The sequence below is a fragment of the Cololabis saira genome, chromosome 13 (genome assembly GCF_033807715.1).
Source record: "Cololabis saira isolate AMF1-May2022 chromosome 13, fColSai1.1, whole genome shotgun sequence".
Classification (NCBI taxonomy): domain Eukaryota; kingdom Metazoa; phylum Chordata; class Actinopteri; order Beloniformes; family Belonidae; genus Cololabis; species Cololabis saira.
The window spans coordinates 36,360,664-36,379,074 of NC_084599.1; the positions used below are offsets into that span (position 1 = coordinate 36,360,664).

General features: G+C 40.0%; 1 protein-coding gene across 2 annotated transcripts in view; it reads right to left on the reverse strand.

Moving 5' to 3' along the window:
• Positions 1–18,411, reverse strand: part of crb1 (crumbs cell polarity complex component 1) — a 42,372-nt gene that overhangs the window by 17,769 nt on the left and 6,192 nt on the right. The window contains exons 3-10 of one of the 2 annotated variants that reach the window (XM_061738819.1): positions 18,176–18,371; positions 16,301–16,440; positions 15,064–15,246; positions 11,046–11,993; positions 8,243–8,793; positions 7,307–7,472; positions 3,779–4,323; positions 1,670–2,076 (exon numbers count right to left, since the gene is read on the reverse strand). In XM_061738819.1, coding sequence (XP_061594803.1) covers positions 1,670–2,076; positions 3,779–4,323; positions 7,307–7,472; positions 8,243–8,793; positions 11,046–11,993; positions 15,064–15,246; positions 16,301–16,440; positions 18,176–18,371 — 3,136 coding nt within the window. Of the gene's footprint in view, positions 1–1,669; positions 2,077–3,778; positions 4,324–7,306; positions 7,473–8,242; positions 8,794–11,045; positions 11,994–13,219; positions 13,378–15,063; positions 15,247–16,300; positions 16,441–18,175; positions 18,372–18,411 lie in introns of those variants that run through there. The other variant, XM_061738818.1, reaches the window with a different exon arrangement.

Genomic DNA, 18,411 nt, shown 5'->3' on the forward strand with positions numbered 1-18,411 from the left:
TCAATGTTTTTCAGGTGGTAATAGGCAGATTTAGTGATAAACTTTAGATTAGATTAAGTCATCTAACAAATAACAAAATAGTCAAATTAAACCGCAAACTACAGAAAAAGCTAGATATAAATGTTTAGATTGATAGATGAATGTCTCTAAAGTGTTTCATGGTCTTGTTTTAAAAAGCTACCAAAAAAAGATAGCTGTGATATTGAATTGAATGTCTTTTGTCATTATACATTGTACAACGACATTGTAGAGCCTCTCCTGTGCTCAGTGCCAAACAATTAAAGTAAAAACAAGTAAGTAAAAAGTACAGATATGCAAAGTAATAATATAAGACAAAAAAGTATAAAGTCTTTCAAATTAAATACTTACCTGCTGTACTCTTCTGCCCTTACTTTTTAACAACTTGTGCTTTTTATTATTTTACCTCTTATCATTTTATTTCATTTGTTATTTATTGTTTAATTGTGTCTTACTGCTTTTAATGTTGATGTAAAGCACTTTGAATAACCTTGTGTTGAATTGTGCTGTACAAATAAACTTCCCTTGCCTTACTAGTTGAATGTACTCTGCGAAGGAAACGTCAAATCTCTTTGTTTTGTCTGCTTAACAATCTTATCTCTGCTTATCTCCGATCTTCCTCCTTTCCATTCAACTCACTTCTGTGATTATCTCTTGTCCCTCTTTACTTCAAAAATCTCTAACAGCCGACAACAACTTGCCTCTGAAGGAGCTCCTGCTATTGTCTACTGTATCTACTGCCCTTACTTTTTAACAACTTGTGCTTTTTATTATTTTACCTCTTTTCTTATCATTTTATTTGTTATTTACTGTTTAATTAGGGCCCGAGCACTGACAGTGCGAAGGCCCTATTGTATCTGTAGGAATTTATTTTTTTCTTGTTATTTTTATTTTTCCGACGAAAGGAGGGCCTTTTTTTCCCCCTAAACGTGCCCCAAAAGTCACCAAATTTTGCACGCAAGCCAGACCTGGCGAAAAATGTGATATTTAATGGTTTGCATTAATGGGCGTGGCCTAATGGCTCAACAGCGCCCCCTAGAAAACTTTGTGCCTCAAGCCCCACAATACGGTTTGATGTACATGCACGAAAATCGCTACACACCTGTATCATGTCGCAACATAAAGAAAAGTCTCTTGGCACCATGGCCGAAACCGAACAGGAAGTTTGCTATTTTGAATTAATCGTGTAATTTTGGCGCAATTTATGCCATTTCTTTGGCCATTTTCTTCACCCGAACCGTAACGTGCACCCCGGTGTGTTATACATCAAAATGTGCGTCTAGATCCTGCGACGATGGGCATTACTTTTCTCAGTCAAAAGCGTTACCGTGGCGACGATAGACGCCAAAAAGCGTGCCGCGTCTTCATCTGATTGGTCCATATTTGATAGTTCCTACTTTCTGCCATAACTTTTGAATGGTTTGACATAAAGAGTCGTGTGTGGTGTCATCGGACTTAATTTTGAGTCCTTGACCTTTATTGGTGAAAATTGCATGTGCGAGGGCCTGTTCATCGCATCTTGCAGCTTTAAATGTGTCTTGCTGCTCTTAATGTTGATGTAAAGCACTTTGAATGACCTTGTGTTGAATTGTGCTATACAAATAAACTTGCCTATCCTAAATGATGAACAGCTTACTGAGCGAGCACTTACTTGCAGAAGGGTCCGGTGTAGTTCTCGGGGCAGAGGCAGGCGTACCTGTCCGGGCCCTGCAGACAGGTGCCTCCGTTGGCGCACAGGTGTCTGTCGCACATGTCCACCTCCTCCTCGCAGTCCGCGCCCGTGTATCCGGACTCGCAGCTGCACTCGTAGGTGAGGCCGTGGACGCTGCAGTTGCCGTGCACGCAGGGGCTGGAGGCGCAGGTGTCGGTGAGGACGCCGCAGCGCCGGCCGGCCCAGCCCTCGGCGCAGCTGCAGTTGTAGGTGTTGAACAGGTCCTGGCACTCGCCCGCGTTCAGGCACGGGTTGGGCTCGCACACCGAGGCCCCGCTGCAGCCCAGCAGCGGCGGCTCCGGGGACGTCTGCACGAACTGCTCCTCCTGCAGCCGCGGCAGGTTCACCTCCAGGTTCAGGAAGAAATATCATGGTCAGAATCAGATTTTATTGGTCAAGTTTGAACATTGCCTGACAAGGAATTTGACTCACTGTACCCAGATTTAAAAATAGGAAACAGTAAATAAACAAATGTGGCACTTATTAACATATATACAATTCAAATACTGAAAGGTGCAGCAGTATGAGGTAGTCTCTAAATAACGTGTACAATTTTTAAAAGTGAAAGGTGCAGCAGAGTGAGGCAGGCATGATTATTGTTGGAAGGTGCATTGTCACAGCATGTGTTATTAAATTACTGTTAATAGGGCCTGAGCACTGACAGTGCGAAGGCCCTATTGTATCTGTAGGAATTTTTTCTTTTTTCTTATTCTTCTTTATTCTGATGAAAGGAGGGCCTTTTTTCCCCCTAAACGTGCCCCAAAAGTCACCAAATTTTGCACGCAAGCCAGGCCTGGTGAAAAATTAGATATTTCATGGTTTGCATTAATGGGTCTGGCTTAATGGCTCAACAGCGCCCCCTAGAAAACTTTGTGCCTCAAGCCCCACGATACGGTTTGACGTACATGCACGAAAATCGCTACACACCTGTATCATGTTGCAACTTAAAGAAAAGTCTCTTGGAGCCATGGCCGAAACCGAACAGAAAGTCGGTCATTTTGAATTAATCGTGTCATTTTGGCGAAATTTATGCCATTTATGCCATTTATTCCATTTCTTTATGCCATTTCCATAACGTGCACCCAGGTGTGTTATACATCAAAATGTGCGTCTTCATCCTGCGACGACGCGCATTACTTTTCTCAGTCAAAATCGTTACCGTGGCGACGCTAGACGCCAAAAAGTGCGCCCCCCCTTCATCTGCTTGGTCCATATTTGATAGTTCCTACTTTCTACTATAACTTTTGAATGGTTTGACATAAAGACTCGTGGGTGGTGTCATCGGACATGGTTTTGAGTCCTTGACAATAATTGGTGCAAATTTGCCCCGCCCCTTCTTTTTATTGGTTGATATTTCATAGTTCCTATTTTCTGCCATAACTTTTGAATGGTTTGACATAGAAAGCAGCCGAAGCCGAATACACGAAGCAAAGCTTGAAGGTATACAAAGGTCTGACTTCAAGGCAGGATTTGTTGTAAAAATTAAAGTGATGAGGACACCGAACTTTATGATTTGACCGTTTAACGTTAGCTACCCAAAAATCCAACATTACCTGATACAAATCCACGTTTCGGTGTCTGGATCCAGTTGTTTCTGAGAATTGCAGCGACCCATTTGTTAAAGTTATTTTTCACCAGTCTGTAAAACGATAACTCCGATTTCTTGATAAATCTATGAGTACAGTCGATCGTACAACAGCTCTTTCCCATTTTAGATGTTTTCCAGTTGCTCAAACTGAAAGTTTACGCTGCCACTCAGTCTTTCTGACACTCAGTCTTTCTGACACTCAGTGGCAATAACCCGCTGTGAAGTCGCATCTGTGATATCATGCTCATTCCCTCTATTTTGTGTTATTTTATAACTTTGTTGTAGTTTTGGTTTTGTTTTTTTGTTTGTTTGTAATTTAAATTTGATTTCTTAGGAAAAAGGGACAGATAAAATAAGCTTAAGTCTTCTTTCTGTTCCCTTTCATTCAAGGAAAGAGGTTTGTTGTAATGATATTGAACTGTTTTGTTTTGAATGAAATGAAATAAAGAATAAAATGACACCTCGGAGGGGCCGACGTACGGCAGGGCGATGCCGCCCAGCTCCACGGTGCCCAGACACCCGGCCAGGGACCAGCCGGCGTCGGGGGCCAGGCCCCCCAGGAAGATGTTCACGTCCCGCCGGAGGAAGTTCAGGTTTCCCCCTTCTCTCCTGGAGATGGCGGCATCGTCTACGTCGTCGTCCAGCAACAGCGTCCAGGGTGAGGCCGGGGCCCAGGGCGCCGTCATGAACAGGTGGACGCTGTGCCACTCGCCGTCGTTGACGCTGCCCTTGCTGCTGAGGCTGACCACCGACACGCCTTCCCCTCCCTCCGGGCCGTCGCCCACGTCTCCGTCCTCGGCCGAGCTGCTCTGCAGCTCCATGAAGAGCAGGCCGTCCTGCACGGAGACCGTGAGGAAGGACGTGTCCTTCTCCGCGTGCAGCACGGCCGCGTTGCGCTTCCTGGTCCGCAGAGTCAGGGAGAGGCTGGACAGGTTGCGGGAGATGTGGCCGTTTCCCTGGTAGGACAGCACGGTGCTGTCGTTCAGGAAGGTGGCGTTGGAATAACCTGCAGGTACGGGAGGAAACGGCTGCACTGAACTTTTCTTTGCATGTTTAATAATAATAATGATACATTTTATTTATAACGCACTTTATATTAACCCTTGTACTGTCTTTGGGTCAAAATGACCTAATTCTCCTTCCTTCTTCCCTTCCTCTTTTCTCCCTTCCTTCCTTCTTTCCTTGTTTTCTCCCTTCCTTCCTTCCTTCCTTCCTTCCTTCCTTCCTTCCTTCCTTCCTTCCTTCCTTCCTTCCTTCCTTCCTTCCTTCCTTCTTTCCTCCCTTCCTTCTTTCCTCCCTTCCTTCTTTTCTCCCTTCCTTCCTTCTTTCCTTCCTTCCTTCCTTCCTTCCTTCCTTCCTTCCTTCCTTCCTTCCTTCCTTCCTTCCTTCCTTCTTTTCTCCCTTCCTTTTCTCCCTTCCTTCCTTCTTTCCTTGTTTTCTCCCTTCCTTCCTTCCTTCCTTCCTTCCTTCCTTTCTCCCTTCCTTCCTTCTTTCCTTGTTTTCTTTCTTCCTTCCTTCCTTCTTTCTTTTTTTCCTTCCTTCCTTCCTTCCTTCTTTTCTCCCTTCCTTTTCTCCCTCCCTTCCTTCTTTTCTCCCTTCTTTCCTTGTTTTCTCCCTTCCTTCCTTTTCTCCCTTCCTTCCTTCCTTCCTTCTTTCCTCCCTTCCTTCTTTTCTCCCTTCCTTTTCTCCCTTCCTTCCTTCCTTCTTTCCTTGTTTTCTCCCTTCCTTCCTTCCTTCCTTCCTTCCTTCCTTCCTTCCTTCCTTCCTTCCTTCCTTCCTTCCTCCCTTCCTTCCTTCTTTCCTTGTTTTCTTCCTTCCTCCCTTCCTTTTCTCCCTTCCTTCTTTTCTTTCTTCCTTCCTTCCTTCCTCCCTTCTTCCCTTCCTCCTTCCTTGACCCGAAGACAGCACAAGGGTTAAGTAATCTCAAAGTGCTACAGAGCAGAAAAATAAAACATGAACATTTTTTTTAAATATATTTAAAAACAGAGCATATAAAAGATATATTTAGCTATAAGCTTTCTTAAAAAGGTGAGTTTTCAAGTCACGTTTAAAAGCCTTACTCTTCGTATGTTTCTGGAACCATGAATGTTTGCTACGACTGACCAGGAGTTTTAATACCAGCAGCTGTAAACAACTAAACATCAAACTTTATTTGGCTGAGAAATCTAAAGACCCACAATCTAGAAAATACGATGGTCCATATATATTTCTGCTGACTAAGCAGATTCTTAGGCCCCTCTATTTGGAGAGAAATAAAAATATCCATCTTTATTTGTAGCCAGCCAAATATCAATATTTAACTATTTCATTGTGAAGCATTTAAATACGTCAGGGTCCTCGGAAAAAGCTATGAACGACCCAGCCTGTCAGAAGCACACATGATCAATAAATGTTGGCCGATTGTCACTTCCATGGACTGATTAGTGATTGAGGACTACTTTCAACAAGTACCTGACACCTTTCATTATCAAAGTAATTTCTAATCTCCACCTTTCTTTTCTGAGCTGTCATTTCTGCAGACATGCTACCGACAAGAGCTCTGGTTTAATATCCACTGATACAACCTCATCTAACGCCGTTTCTGTAAACTCAGCTGTGAATTCATATAATATTAACTTTAAATTCACCTGTTTCTCATCACCTGGATTCATTTAGCACCAAAACAACATTTCTGAAACCAGAAAACGTATTGAGACTTTGGAGATATTAGTTGCTCCACGTGCTCGTCCGTGAAGGTGGGGTGTCTTAAAAGACAGAGAGAGATTCATTACTAATCCCAGCCGAGCGCGGAGGACTGTCCTCGGGCCAATCCGACTTTACGGATCAGATACAGAGGACCGTGTGGAAACCTCGGGGCAGGTATATAAATAAGACCGTTGGGCCAATCAGTCACATAGCGGCCAATTAGGAACATAACGAGCAAATCCAGGAACAAGGTCAAAGGTTGTACTTCATGTACTCTTGCTGCCGGTAAACAGCTTCAGTCTTCTATGTAAATATCTAAAAATAAGATCAAATTTGACCCCCCAAATATCTGAATCAGTCTCCAAGAGCCAATCAAATATAAATATACAACCTGAACAAGGTTTATAAGTCGTTTCAAAAGATTTAAAGCAGGGGTGTCAAACTCATTTTGCTTGGCCGGCCGGATTTGACCAATTTTTTTCTCGCACGCTCAAAATAACAAAAACGGTGCAATTTTTTTTTTTTCGAATTCTTTTTTTTTTACTATTGTTATCTAATCCAATATCAATTTAGTTAATTTTAAAGGAAATATGGACTTTTTTTCAAATTATGTAAGATACTTTTAATATCATTTTACAAAGATAAACAGAAACAAGTGTGTTTTTTTTATATTTCGCTTTTTTATAGGAAATTTAATTAAAAGCAAAATCTTTCTTATTACATCCGAGTGTGTTTCTTTGTGATTTAGAGATTTTTCCAGTACAATTAAGTGTATTTATTTTTAAAAATTGGCGCGGATATTTACCCCAGTGTGCCTAAAAAGTCAGCACTTTTCTTTTAACTGTTTTACTTTGTTACTATCCTCATATTTAAAACCGAAATTCTCCGAATAAATATCTTCTATCATCTTTTTTAGCAGTGATATTTTCCTGCGAAAATATATAATAGTAGTCAGTTAATGAAAATAAACGACCATCTACAAAGAAATAAAATCGGCAAATGCATTCTTGAAAACTAAAAAAATGTCGAAAACTGCTCTATTTGTGGAATAACGAAATAACGATGGATTTGTAGAAGAAATATGTTATCCGATATGCTGCGATTCATGGGAATTATTTATGCCTTCCTATGCCTTCCTTAAATTAACATTAAGTTTTTTTGCCTTGGAAACTTCTCGCGGGCCATAAGAAAACCTCTCTCGTGCCGCATGCGGCCCGCGGGCCGCACATTTGACACCCCTGGTTTAAAGTAAGTTTTAACTTCAAACATGTGCAGACTGATGGTGAGACTGTGCAGACACTTACACTCGTATCCCTGCTGCAGCATCCTGCACTCTGCGTCCGCGGGGCAAGGCGACAGCTCGCACCACTTCACCTGCTCGCAGCGCCGTCCCCCAGTGCTGGGGGGGCAGGAGCAGGTGAAGTCGTCCCATTTGGAGAAGCACATCCCCCCATTTAGACACGGATTCCTCTGAGGGTAAGAAAGGGTAATTTAAGGGAATAGAGAAGTTATTAAGCATTTATTTTAATAGAATCTTCCGAAGAACCGTGACCTTTGTTCTTGACCATTGTAAGCACGTCTTTTATGCAGGATTATATCTAAGACAGGGGTCAGCAACCCAAAATGTTGAAAGAGCCATATTGGACCAAAAACACAAAAAACAAATATGCCTGGTGCCGGAAAAAATGAAAAGTCTTGTATAAGCCTTAGAATGAAGGCAAATGGCGAAAGTCGAAATGTCGCGAAAAAAAGTCGAAATATCGAGAAAAAAGTCGAAATTTTGAGAAAGAAGTCGAAATGACGAGGAAATAGTCGAAATGTGGAGAAAACATTTGAAATGTCGAGATTAATGTTGAAGTACATTCGAGAAAAAAGTCGAAATGTCGAGAAAAAAGTCGAAATGTCGAGATTAAAAAGGAAAGGAAAAAGGAAGAAAAAAAGAAAAAAAGAAGAAAAAAAAGAGAAGAAAAGGAAAAAAAGAAAAGGAAAAAAGATCAAAAGAGGAAAAAAAGAAAAAAAAAGAAAAAAAGGTCAAACATTTTTGAAAAAGCTCCAGGGAGCCACTAGGGCGGCGCTAAAGAGCCGTATGCGGCTCTAGAGCCGCGGGTTGCCGACCCCTGATCTAGGAGATGTACCGGTAACACTTCAGTGCATTTTTCTTCATTTTAACTTCAAAATTAAAATATCAGAATATCAGTACTCTAAAATTGGGTTTGTGAGGGTCTCGTGGTTGTACTCACGCTGCAAGTGTTGTCTCCAGAGCAGCCGGCGGTCACATTCTCCATGAGCTCAAGAGGATACGACCTCACTGAAGTGTCCAGCCCAAAGAACTGCAGCCTCCTGTCGCTGACCCTCAGGTCCTGGATGCAGCCCTTGAAATATCCCCCAAACTCTGAGGTGCTTTCCTCCTCCAGCAGACCCCCCACATACACGGTGTCGCCCGCTTGGGCCTCCACCGTCCTAACCTCCACATCACCCTGCTTCTGACCCGCCACGTGCAGGCTCATCTGACCGTCCGCCACCTCTACGCTCACGAAGTGGACTTCTCCGTCGTTGACGGCTCTGTCCGCCCTCAGGCTCTCGGAGGAGTCCAGCTGAGCCGCCACCCGGCCGTCCTCCAGCCGCAGGTGCAGGTACGGCCCGCTGCCGCTGGCCAGGACCAGGAGGAGGCCGCCCTGTCTCCGTGTGCGCAGGAAGAGGGAGATGGAGAGGTTCTGACCCAGGTCCTCAGTGATGCTGAAGGCTGCGTAACTGTGGGAGTCCTCGTCCCCAAAGCGAGCCGTCACGTGCTCTGCAAAGAAATCAGGAACAAAAACTTGAACTGGCTGGATGAAAAACCTTCAAACCTTCTCGGATTCGACGGTACAACGGAGTATTAGGGCCAAACTAAGACAAAAACAAATGGGAAATTACGAGAATAAAGTCATAATATAATGAGAATAAAGTCGTACAATTATGAGAATAAAGTCATAATGTTGCAGAATAAAGTCGTAATAGAATAAAGTCGTAATATTATGAGAATAAAGTCGTAATATTACGAGAATAAAGTCGTAACATTACGAGAATAAAGTCGTCATATTACGAGAATAAAGTCGTAATTTATGAAAATAAAGTGTTAATTTATGAGAACTCTAACAGGAAGAGTGTGTTAAAATGTTGAATGTTGAAGCATCTTGTGAAGTTATATTTATATATTTATAATATATTTAGTATTACGACTTTATTCTCGTAATATTACGACTTTATTCTCGTAATATTACGACTTTATTCTCGTAATATTACGACTTTATTCTCGTAATATTACGACTATATTCTCGCAACATTATGACTTTATTCTCAAAATATTACGACTTTATTCTCGCAACATTATGACTTTATTCTTGTAATTTTACGACTTTATTCTCATATTATTATGATTTTATTTTCATAATTTCCTTTTTTTTTTTCTTAGTTTGGCCCTAATACTCCATCGTACGACGACCCACTCTATCCTAGTGAAAGTTATTAAAATTATATCGGATATGTAAGTTTTAAACATGTTTTTTTATGAAGATACAAAATGGCAACAAGAACAAAAAAATTAACCTGACCCGACTTATCTAAGCTACCACAAGTGTTTTGAAGAGAATAAAAAGAGCAAGTCTTAAATTCCCGACTGCCCACAACATGAGGGATTTTTCATATGATTTTACTTAATATCTACATTTATTCTAATTAACTGCTGAAAAAAACAATAAATTAAGCTAATCATGCTTATTTCCCTGAAGAATAGTTGCAGGAACAAGAAATGTAAGGCGCCTCCTGGCTGCTCTGTGTTCACTGTCAGCACTTTTACTCTGGGTTTGTCGTCTTTATGAGACAGGGACTCATGGGAAAAACAAAAACAATTTAATGCTGAAAGAGAAAATGATCCAATCCCTTATGTAAACTCTGTCTATGCGTGGATACTTGAGTGTTTAGGTGTTTTAACCATGTGCAGCTCAGAAATGTCCATTCAGACGTACAGTATCAAAAGGTTCGACGTGTTCATGGTCTAATAATAACGCTGGTCCATTTTAACTTACTAGTTACGTTGGATGATGTGATTATTTCCAAAATAGAATCGCTTGTGTCCTTAATCCAGTTCGTCAGATAACAGGATCTCTGGCTCTTCCTCTCTACTCTGTCTTTTCATTGGCTTCATTTCTGCCACCGGCTATGACAAACGACAGCTGATGATATCTGATCAATCTAATGGGCTTGATATAGTCCCCTCTCCTCTAATCTCGATTAATTGGGTTACCTCAAAGCCTAAAGACTCTTTCGACTCCTTGGTGTGAGGATTACTCGCACCAGAGGATGCTCACATGTTTTGTATGACCCAAAAGCAACATTTAGAACATTAATAATTAAATTACCGTATTTTCTGGACTATAAGCTGCACCTGCATATAAGCCACATCCACTCTATTTCTAAAAAAATAATAAAAAAAAGATATATAAGCCGCACCTGCATACAAGCCGCATCCGCTCTATTTAAAAAAAAAAAAGATATGCAAGCCACAGATATTTATGTTGTTAGATTAGATATTTACTACATGTACAGAACCATTTTGAACTGTAAATGATGTACATGTTTGTACCTAAATAGATCCTTTCCTAACGATGTCTTTTAACACGGCAGCAACTTTGCTGATTAAAACGGGACAGAACTAAAAGAAAATAAGTATTTATTTATCTATTTGATATATCTGTTTGAAATCTGCTTCTACCTACTTCTATCTGCTAAAGAAGAAGTAGCGTATTCTTCTTTGCATTTATTTTGTCTTCGTTTTGATTCTAATTCTAATAGTTAGAGCGCCCCGAGCGGTAGAAGAAAAATCCACAGAATAGCCGCACCTTTGTATAAGCCGCATGGTTGAAAACCTATGAAAAAAGTAGCGGCTTATAGTCCAGAAAATACGGTAATAGGTATAGTAAAGATTATAAAAGGTAAAGATTTTTTTTTTTACACTTTGCTGCCCTTATTTGAGCATCCAGTTGTGTTTTACAGCTGCAGACCTACCCTCCTCGCAGTCGTGCCCCTCGTAAGGCCTTGGACACTGGCAACGGTAGCTCTGCCAAAGGTTTACACAACTTCCTCTGTTTTGGCACGGTCCGTCCGTGCAGCGGTCCCTGTGGCTGCAGCCGGGAGACACATTAACAGCAGAGTCGCTCAGCCACGCTTCAGGAACGACAAGCTGCCAGTCCACAAAGACATCCCGCATGCATCCGATGAATGCAGGAGGTGCAGGGTACTCACTGGGGTCACTTGGGTCCTGAATTACTCCCCCAATAAAAGTGTTCTGAGGAGATGAAACGAGCCCGACCAGCGTGCTTTGGACCGGGGCCACATTGTGGCACGACTGGCTCGCGCAGCTCCCGGCATCGTTCAGTAGTTTAAGGCTCAGTACCCAGTTTGCAAGCACGGCCTCGACAGAATGCCACTCTCCATCTGTGACGTTGTGTGGGAGATCCAGGACTTGGCTTGAGTTTCCATCCTCCGTCCTCAGGCTGAGCTGGAGCCGTCCTCCCTGCAGCTCCAGGCTAAGCAGCAGCCCCCCGGTGCTCCGCTGGAACAGCAGCGCTGCGGGGAGAACAGTCTTGAAGGTCAAGGTGACGTTGCAGGTCACGTCGGCTTCCACCAGGGGACTGTGCAGGAGCAGGTAACCCCTTCGCTCGAAGGAAAACGTGGTCGGGGTCTCGCAGAGCGGTCCGGTGTACCCCGACGCGCAAGCGCACGTGTATCCGTGAGTGCCGTCCAACAGGAAAGGGGAGCAGGAGCCTCGGTTCTGGCATTCGTGGCCCTCGCAGCCGACCAGCTTCACATGACAGTTCACACCTCCGTAGAGGATGCCGTCATCGCTCCGTTCGAGGCAGCTGCAAATGTAGCCGCCAGCGTGGTTCTCACATCTGCCCTCATTCTGGCAGGGATCGGGCTCGCAGTGGTTTATCACCTCCTGGCAGAAGGAACCTGTTAGCAGAAGAACATCAAGTCACACCGGGACTAAAGCCCTCTTAAACTTAAGTATTACAGCAATAAAACACCTTATACATTCTCCAGTGATGTAACTTAGTTACTTAGCGTTGGATTATCCTGCTCACTAAGGAAGTCATTATCATTTCTTTGTTTGCATGCCATGTACTCATTCTGTTCCAATATTTATTTGCTTTAGTAATTACTGTTATGCTTAGTAAAATAACTTTAATGTACCGCTGGTCATTACAGCCCCGCCTGATTAGAAACTGCAAGGTATGTGGTATGTTTAAATAGTATTCTTACAAACTGGAAATCAGAAAACCCCCCAGCATCCAAACAGTGGATCAATGAACTTGGATCATATAGTACTCCAGAATAAATATTGTATTCCGTTAGAAAAAAACTAGAGACTTTGACCTTATTTGGGGACCTTTTTTGGATTTTTTGCCTTTATTGGACTAATGATCTGAATCATCTACTATATTAATGAATGTGTTTAAGCAGGACTTGATTATTTAATTTATTATTCATTTTTGTTCCAGTATTGATAAACATATGTTAAATGATTTTGACGGATGTAATCTATTGACCATATGAGGGAGGGAAGGGGAGAGGGGTGTGCTGTTGTTTTTTATTTTTATTCACTTATTTATTTTTTTGTCTTTTTCTTATTTTTTTCCTCTTATTATTATTATTATTATTATTATTATTATTATTATTATTATTATTATTATTATTATTATTATTATTATTATTAATTTTTATTTATTTTGGTTTAATTAATGTTATAAAAAGTTAAAAAAGGGGGGGGGGGATATTGATAATTATATTTTATATTCTTTTTATTTTATTTTATTCTTTTTTTTAATGCCCTCAATAAAGATATCTATACAAAAACAAGAAACTGCAAGGTAATATTCTGAATCCTCTATGCTGTTGTTTTGTTGTTTTTACTCTCCACAGTCTAGATACCTGTACTATCACTAAACCTGTTGGAGTGCACTTATTGCTGTTTTTGCTTGTGTAGTAAAATCTTTGCTTTTGCTGCAGTTCTATAGGTCACCATTTAAAACATGTACTCTCAAAACAAATATTTAACAACTAAAATAACTATAAACTATTAAGTTACTTAAAAAAAAAACGTAAAAAGGAAGTACAAGTAAAAGAAAACAGAACTTAATTCCCTACTTATGTAACAGCTTTACAAATTCAGTCGTTACCTGTTCCGAGCAACAAAATCCCCAAAATCCATGGTGTGGGTGTCCACATCATGCTGTCACTTGTGCCGCCTGAATAATCCAAATTTTGTCCGACTGAACCATATTAGTTTGGGTTTTTATGGGCCATCCCAGCGGAGATCTGCTCTGTTTGTACTTCTATGGAGTACATAGGGCTGAGTAGCTCCAGTCAGGAGACCAGCAAAGCCAGATCCCGGGGATTAAGCTAATGCTATTTGGCCACCTTACTGAGTCAGTGCCACTGCGGCTGGCAGAGCGTCAGCTTTTAGAGCACAATTCTCAGCCGTCCGCAGCTCACGCTCTTACATGCACTGCCAGAACAAGTCTTGTGTAAAGAGAATTATGGGATTTTACAACTAAAAAGTGTAGTTTTGAGGTAGCATTTCTCCACACAATACAATCTTGTTACTAGAAAAGCAAACAGAATTTATACAACACTATACAGGACTGTCTCAGAAAATTAGAATAATGTGATAAAGTTCTTTATTTTCTGTAATGCAATTAAAAAAACAAAAAATGTCATACATTCTGGATTCATTACAAATCAACTGAAATATTGCAAGCCTTTTATTATTTTAATATTGCTGATTATGGCTTACAGTTTAAGATTAAGATTCCCAGAATATTCAAATTTTTTGAGATAGGATATTTGAGTTTTCTTAAACTGTAAGCCACAATCAGCAATATGAAAATAATAAAAGGCTTGCAATATTTCAGTTGATTTGTAATGAATCCAGAATGTATGACATTTTTGCATTACAGAAAATAAAGGACTTTATCACAATATTCTAATTTTCTGAGACAGTCCTGTACAGCTACATGTTGCCAAGTTACATTAAATATTTTAGGTCACACTACCGGCTTTTAAAATATACAAGTTCAGCTTTTTCGTGTCTAATATTCCAAACCATGACAAATGTTTTAATGTTTGTTTTTTAAAGCCCTCAACGGCCTTGTCCCACCCTGTTTATCAGAGCTTTTAACGGACGTTGAGATCGTCAAACCAACTGTCGTAAGTGCCCAGGTCAAAGTTCAAGCGCTGGGGTGACTGAGCCTTTTCAATTGCCCCCCCCCGGGCTCTGGAACAAGCTCCCCTGCAACTTACGCACTTTCTCTGACCTGGGCCTTTTTAAATCAAGGCTTAAAACCTATTTACTTAGAATGGCTTTTAATACTCAGTAATTTGGTGACACTTTTTACTCTTTTTCATGTTCATGTATGTTGTATTTCTGTATTTTTTAATCTGTAAAGCACTTTGGCTCACCTAGAGGTGGCTGTAAAGGGCTATATAAATAAAGTGCATTTACAAAAGCACAAGAAACACATTATTTCTCAAGTGTTTTAATTTTGGCTTGCTACTCAAGACTTAGGGAATCAAAGTTTGACTCTTTTTTTAAAATCAGAATGGTCTTTTAAAGACAGTAAACTAATATCTGAAACTCCACCAACCCGCACTGTTGGTGTCATGTTGGCACCATCGCTGTCCAGGGTCCTGATTCTTGGTGCAGGACTAAAGACCAGAAGTTGGAATTCAGTGAACCTTTTTGGTATTTATTGAATTTCCAATAAAATATAATCCTCAGCTGCTTCTGTGCCATTTAGTAACTTCTGTTAGTTATTCATTTGTCTGCATAAGGCGAGCTGGGACAGTTTTACTTTTCAGAGATTACCTCCTCTAATCAAAATCTATCTATACACACTGTTGACACTTAACTTTGGCTTTTTTTGTAAGTGTGCTGATATGAATAACAACAAATTCTTACATAAAGCAGGATGTACCACAGCTTGGGATTAGTTTGACCCATAATTTCTCAGTTGAAAGCTACCTGTAGTTCCTTGAGGGCAGCTGCAGATGAATCCTGCCGCCTGTTGCTGGTCATACACTTTAGGCAGCAGAGGTTCACTGCCATACAAGGCCTGCCAGGACTTCTCAATGCACCTGCCACCGTGCATGCAGGGACTGCTGCTGCACTCGCTGATGTCCAGCTCGCAGTGACGCCCCGCAAACCCTGGAGGAAAAAATAACAATCAGATGATGGTAAATATGACTTTCAAAGTGTTTATTTGTAAGGATCCCCATTAGCTATGCCCTTAAACACAGCTAGTCTTACTGGAGTTGACATTAAAAAACGAAAGAAGAAGTAAAGAAAGAAAACTAAATAACACGACAAACCTACATTAAACTTTAACGTACATGTAAATCTTTATCTTAAAGCAAAAAAAAAAAAAAAAACATACATGAAACATTCCAATATACAGTAAAACATCATCTAGGCCATGAAAATCTGATCAAAATTACATCTTAACCTGTCCAGTATGTACAGGACTGTCTCAGAAAATTAGAATATTGTGATTTTCTGTAATGCAATTACAAAAACAAAAATGTCATACATTCTGGATTCATTACAAATCAACTGAAATATTGCAAGCCTTTTATTATTTTAATATTGCTGATCATGGCTTACAGCTTAAGAAAACTCAAATATCCTATCTCAAAAAATGAATATTCTGGGAATCTTAATCTTAAACTGTAAGCCATAATCATCGATATTAAAATAATAAAAGGCTTGCAATATTTCAGTTGATTTGTAATGAATCCAGAATGTATGACATTTTTGTTTTTTTTAATTGCATTGCAGAAAATAAAGAACTTTATCACAATATTCTAATTTTCTGAGACAGTCCTGTATATGTGTCTGTAAAAGTGTGTATGCGTGTATGGTATCCTATACATATGATATTCCAAGGCGTTTCTTAATTAGTTTTTTGAATATTGATTTCTGTGTTAATTTACTCATATAGTGGTAAAGAATTCCATGATTTCATTGATCTATATTCTACTGTATGCTTCAGAAAATTAGTGTTTGGCTAAGGAAGTGGAAACCGGCCCTTTGTTGCCTGTCTAGTGGCGTATGTACGTATATGAATCTAGATTGTGTCTTAACTGATTGTACTGATATAATAGAGTTTTGGATTGTAAAACCTTCCATATTGAAAACAGAAGTGTTAAAATGTGTACAGTATTTTTCCCTGAGAAAAGAAAGCTTCAATTGCTGCGATTACCAGGCCAGCACTGGCAGGTGTAGTTCCCCTGGTCGTCCTTACAGATGGCACTGTTAAAGCAGGGTTGGGAGTAACACGGTGGTAGCGGTGTTTCACAGTGTCGGCCAGTGAAGGCTGTGTGTGAGCAGTCACAGCTGTACCTGAGACACACAACAACAGAGGAACTATTTCTACTATTTCTCTTATTCTTTGATCACAGGTGAGATCAGTACTCGAATTGTAAAAATAAATCAGGGGGGATGGTGGATTTTATCATATGGGGACAGATAATTTGTGCTGATTACAAATAATATAATAGTGACCTTTGGTTTTCCTCAATTGAACATTTCTGAAATGCTTTTTAACAGTCGAAATTGGGACATAACAATCTATTAACTGTCCAAAGCAATTGACTGCTGTATGCCCAATAAAAAAGAAGGATAAGTCAAGATGAGCAAATAACAAATGGTTGTAGTCAGTTGCAAGATTATTCCCCAAGGTGATTTCTTCCTATTAATAAACATTTACAAATAAATTACATTAGGACAAAAGTGGAAAGTTGTGTTTAAACCTGTGTTCTCCTGAGTCCTGACTCAGTTTGGGTCAAGATTCAGGTCACTACATGTAATTTTGAACTTAATCTGCATTTGTTCAAAAAACAAGACATTGTGCATTTTTTCCTCAACAAGCAGCATTTATGTAATTCCAGGCAATCTTTTCATTTACACACAAACAACAAGCAATGATCTTGTTGTATTTACTTTTCCTTTAACAATTTTAATCTATTGGGCAGATTGACCAACATTTAGATGAAACATGCTTTATTTGTTTAATGTAGATCACAACAGTAAAAAATATCTTGCTTGATCAGCTTTAAAAAAATTAAGGCGACTTTTTCGCATGAGATTTTTATGTAGATCAAAAAAGACTAGTCTTTGTATAAACTACTCAATTTTTAGTATGTACAAAATTCATTTGCTTAACTTAATTTTTGCAAGTAAAGTCAACTTTATTTATTTATTTATTTATTACGTTTATTTGTGTCAGGGTCAGGGACAATGTACAAAATTACATTAGTCTCGGAGATGAGAAAAGATGCTTTGTACCCAGTACTCGAGTTGTAAAAAAAAAATCAGGGGGGATGGTGGATTTTATCATATGGGGACAGATAATTTGTGCTGATTACAAATAATATAATATATTACAAATAATAGCACTGACCAAAACACCTGCAGAAATACTGCAGGAATGACATAGCAGCAGTTAAATGCAGCCTTCTGTAAGCTTTAAATATCCACTGGGCTTACATCAAATACATCAAAACACAACAATAAAAAACAGTTTTCTGAACTTATCAATATGACTCTGTCCTTCACAGGATAAGTAAAATGGATCAAATCTTAACAAGAATATTTGTCTTATTTCTAGTAAAAATGTATCATTTTAGTAAACAAATCTTATTACACTTAAAACAAGACTCATCACTAGAAAAAAACAACAATTTTCACCTGTTTCAAGTAGATTTTCACTTAAAATAAGTAGAAAAATATGCCAGTGGAACAAGATTTTTTTGTTTGTAATGAGAAGATAAATCTTGTCCCACTGGCAGATTTTCCTACTTATTTCAAGTGAAAATTTACTTGAAACAGGTGAAAATTGTCAAGTAAGTTATTTTTCTGGTGTTATTTTTCTGGTGATGACTAAATGTTGAAATAGCAGTAAAACCACATTCATTGATGAAATGACATAAGGGATGGAAAGGGGGGATGGCAGGTTTACAGGGGGGATGATTTTGACAGTTTTTATTTCAGGGGGGGATCCAATCCCCCCTCAACTCGAGTACTGGGTGAGATTATCAATAACTATTATTTGGAAGACGTAAACCCAGCTGCTTACCCATTCACCCCGTCTATACACAGAGCCCCATTTTGGCACGGCTCCTCTTGGCACTCATCAATGTTTATCTCACACTGGTGTCCTTGGAAACCAGGGAGGCAGGTGCAAGTGAAGCCCCCTGAATAGCTATGGCAACTGCTACCATGGCGACATGGCAGTGATTGACACTCATCAATCTGGATCCCACAAGTGATTCCTGTGAACATAGAAGTGGTACAGGTGTCAAAATAGGGATG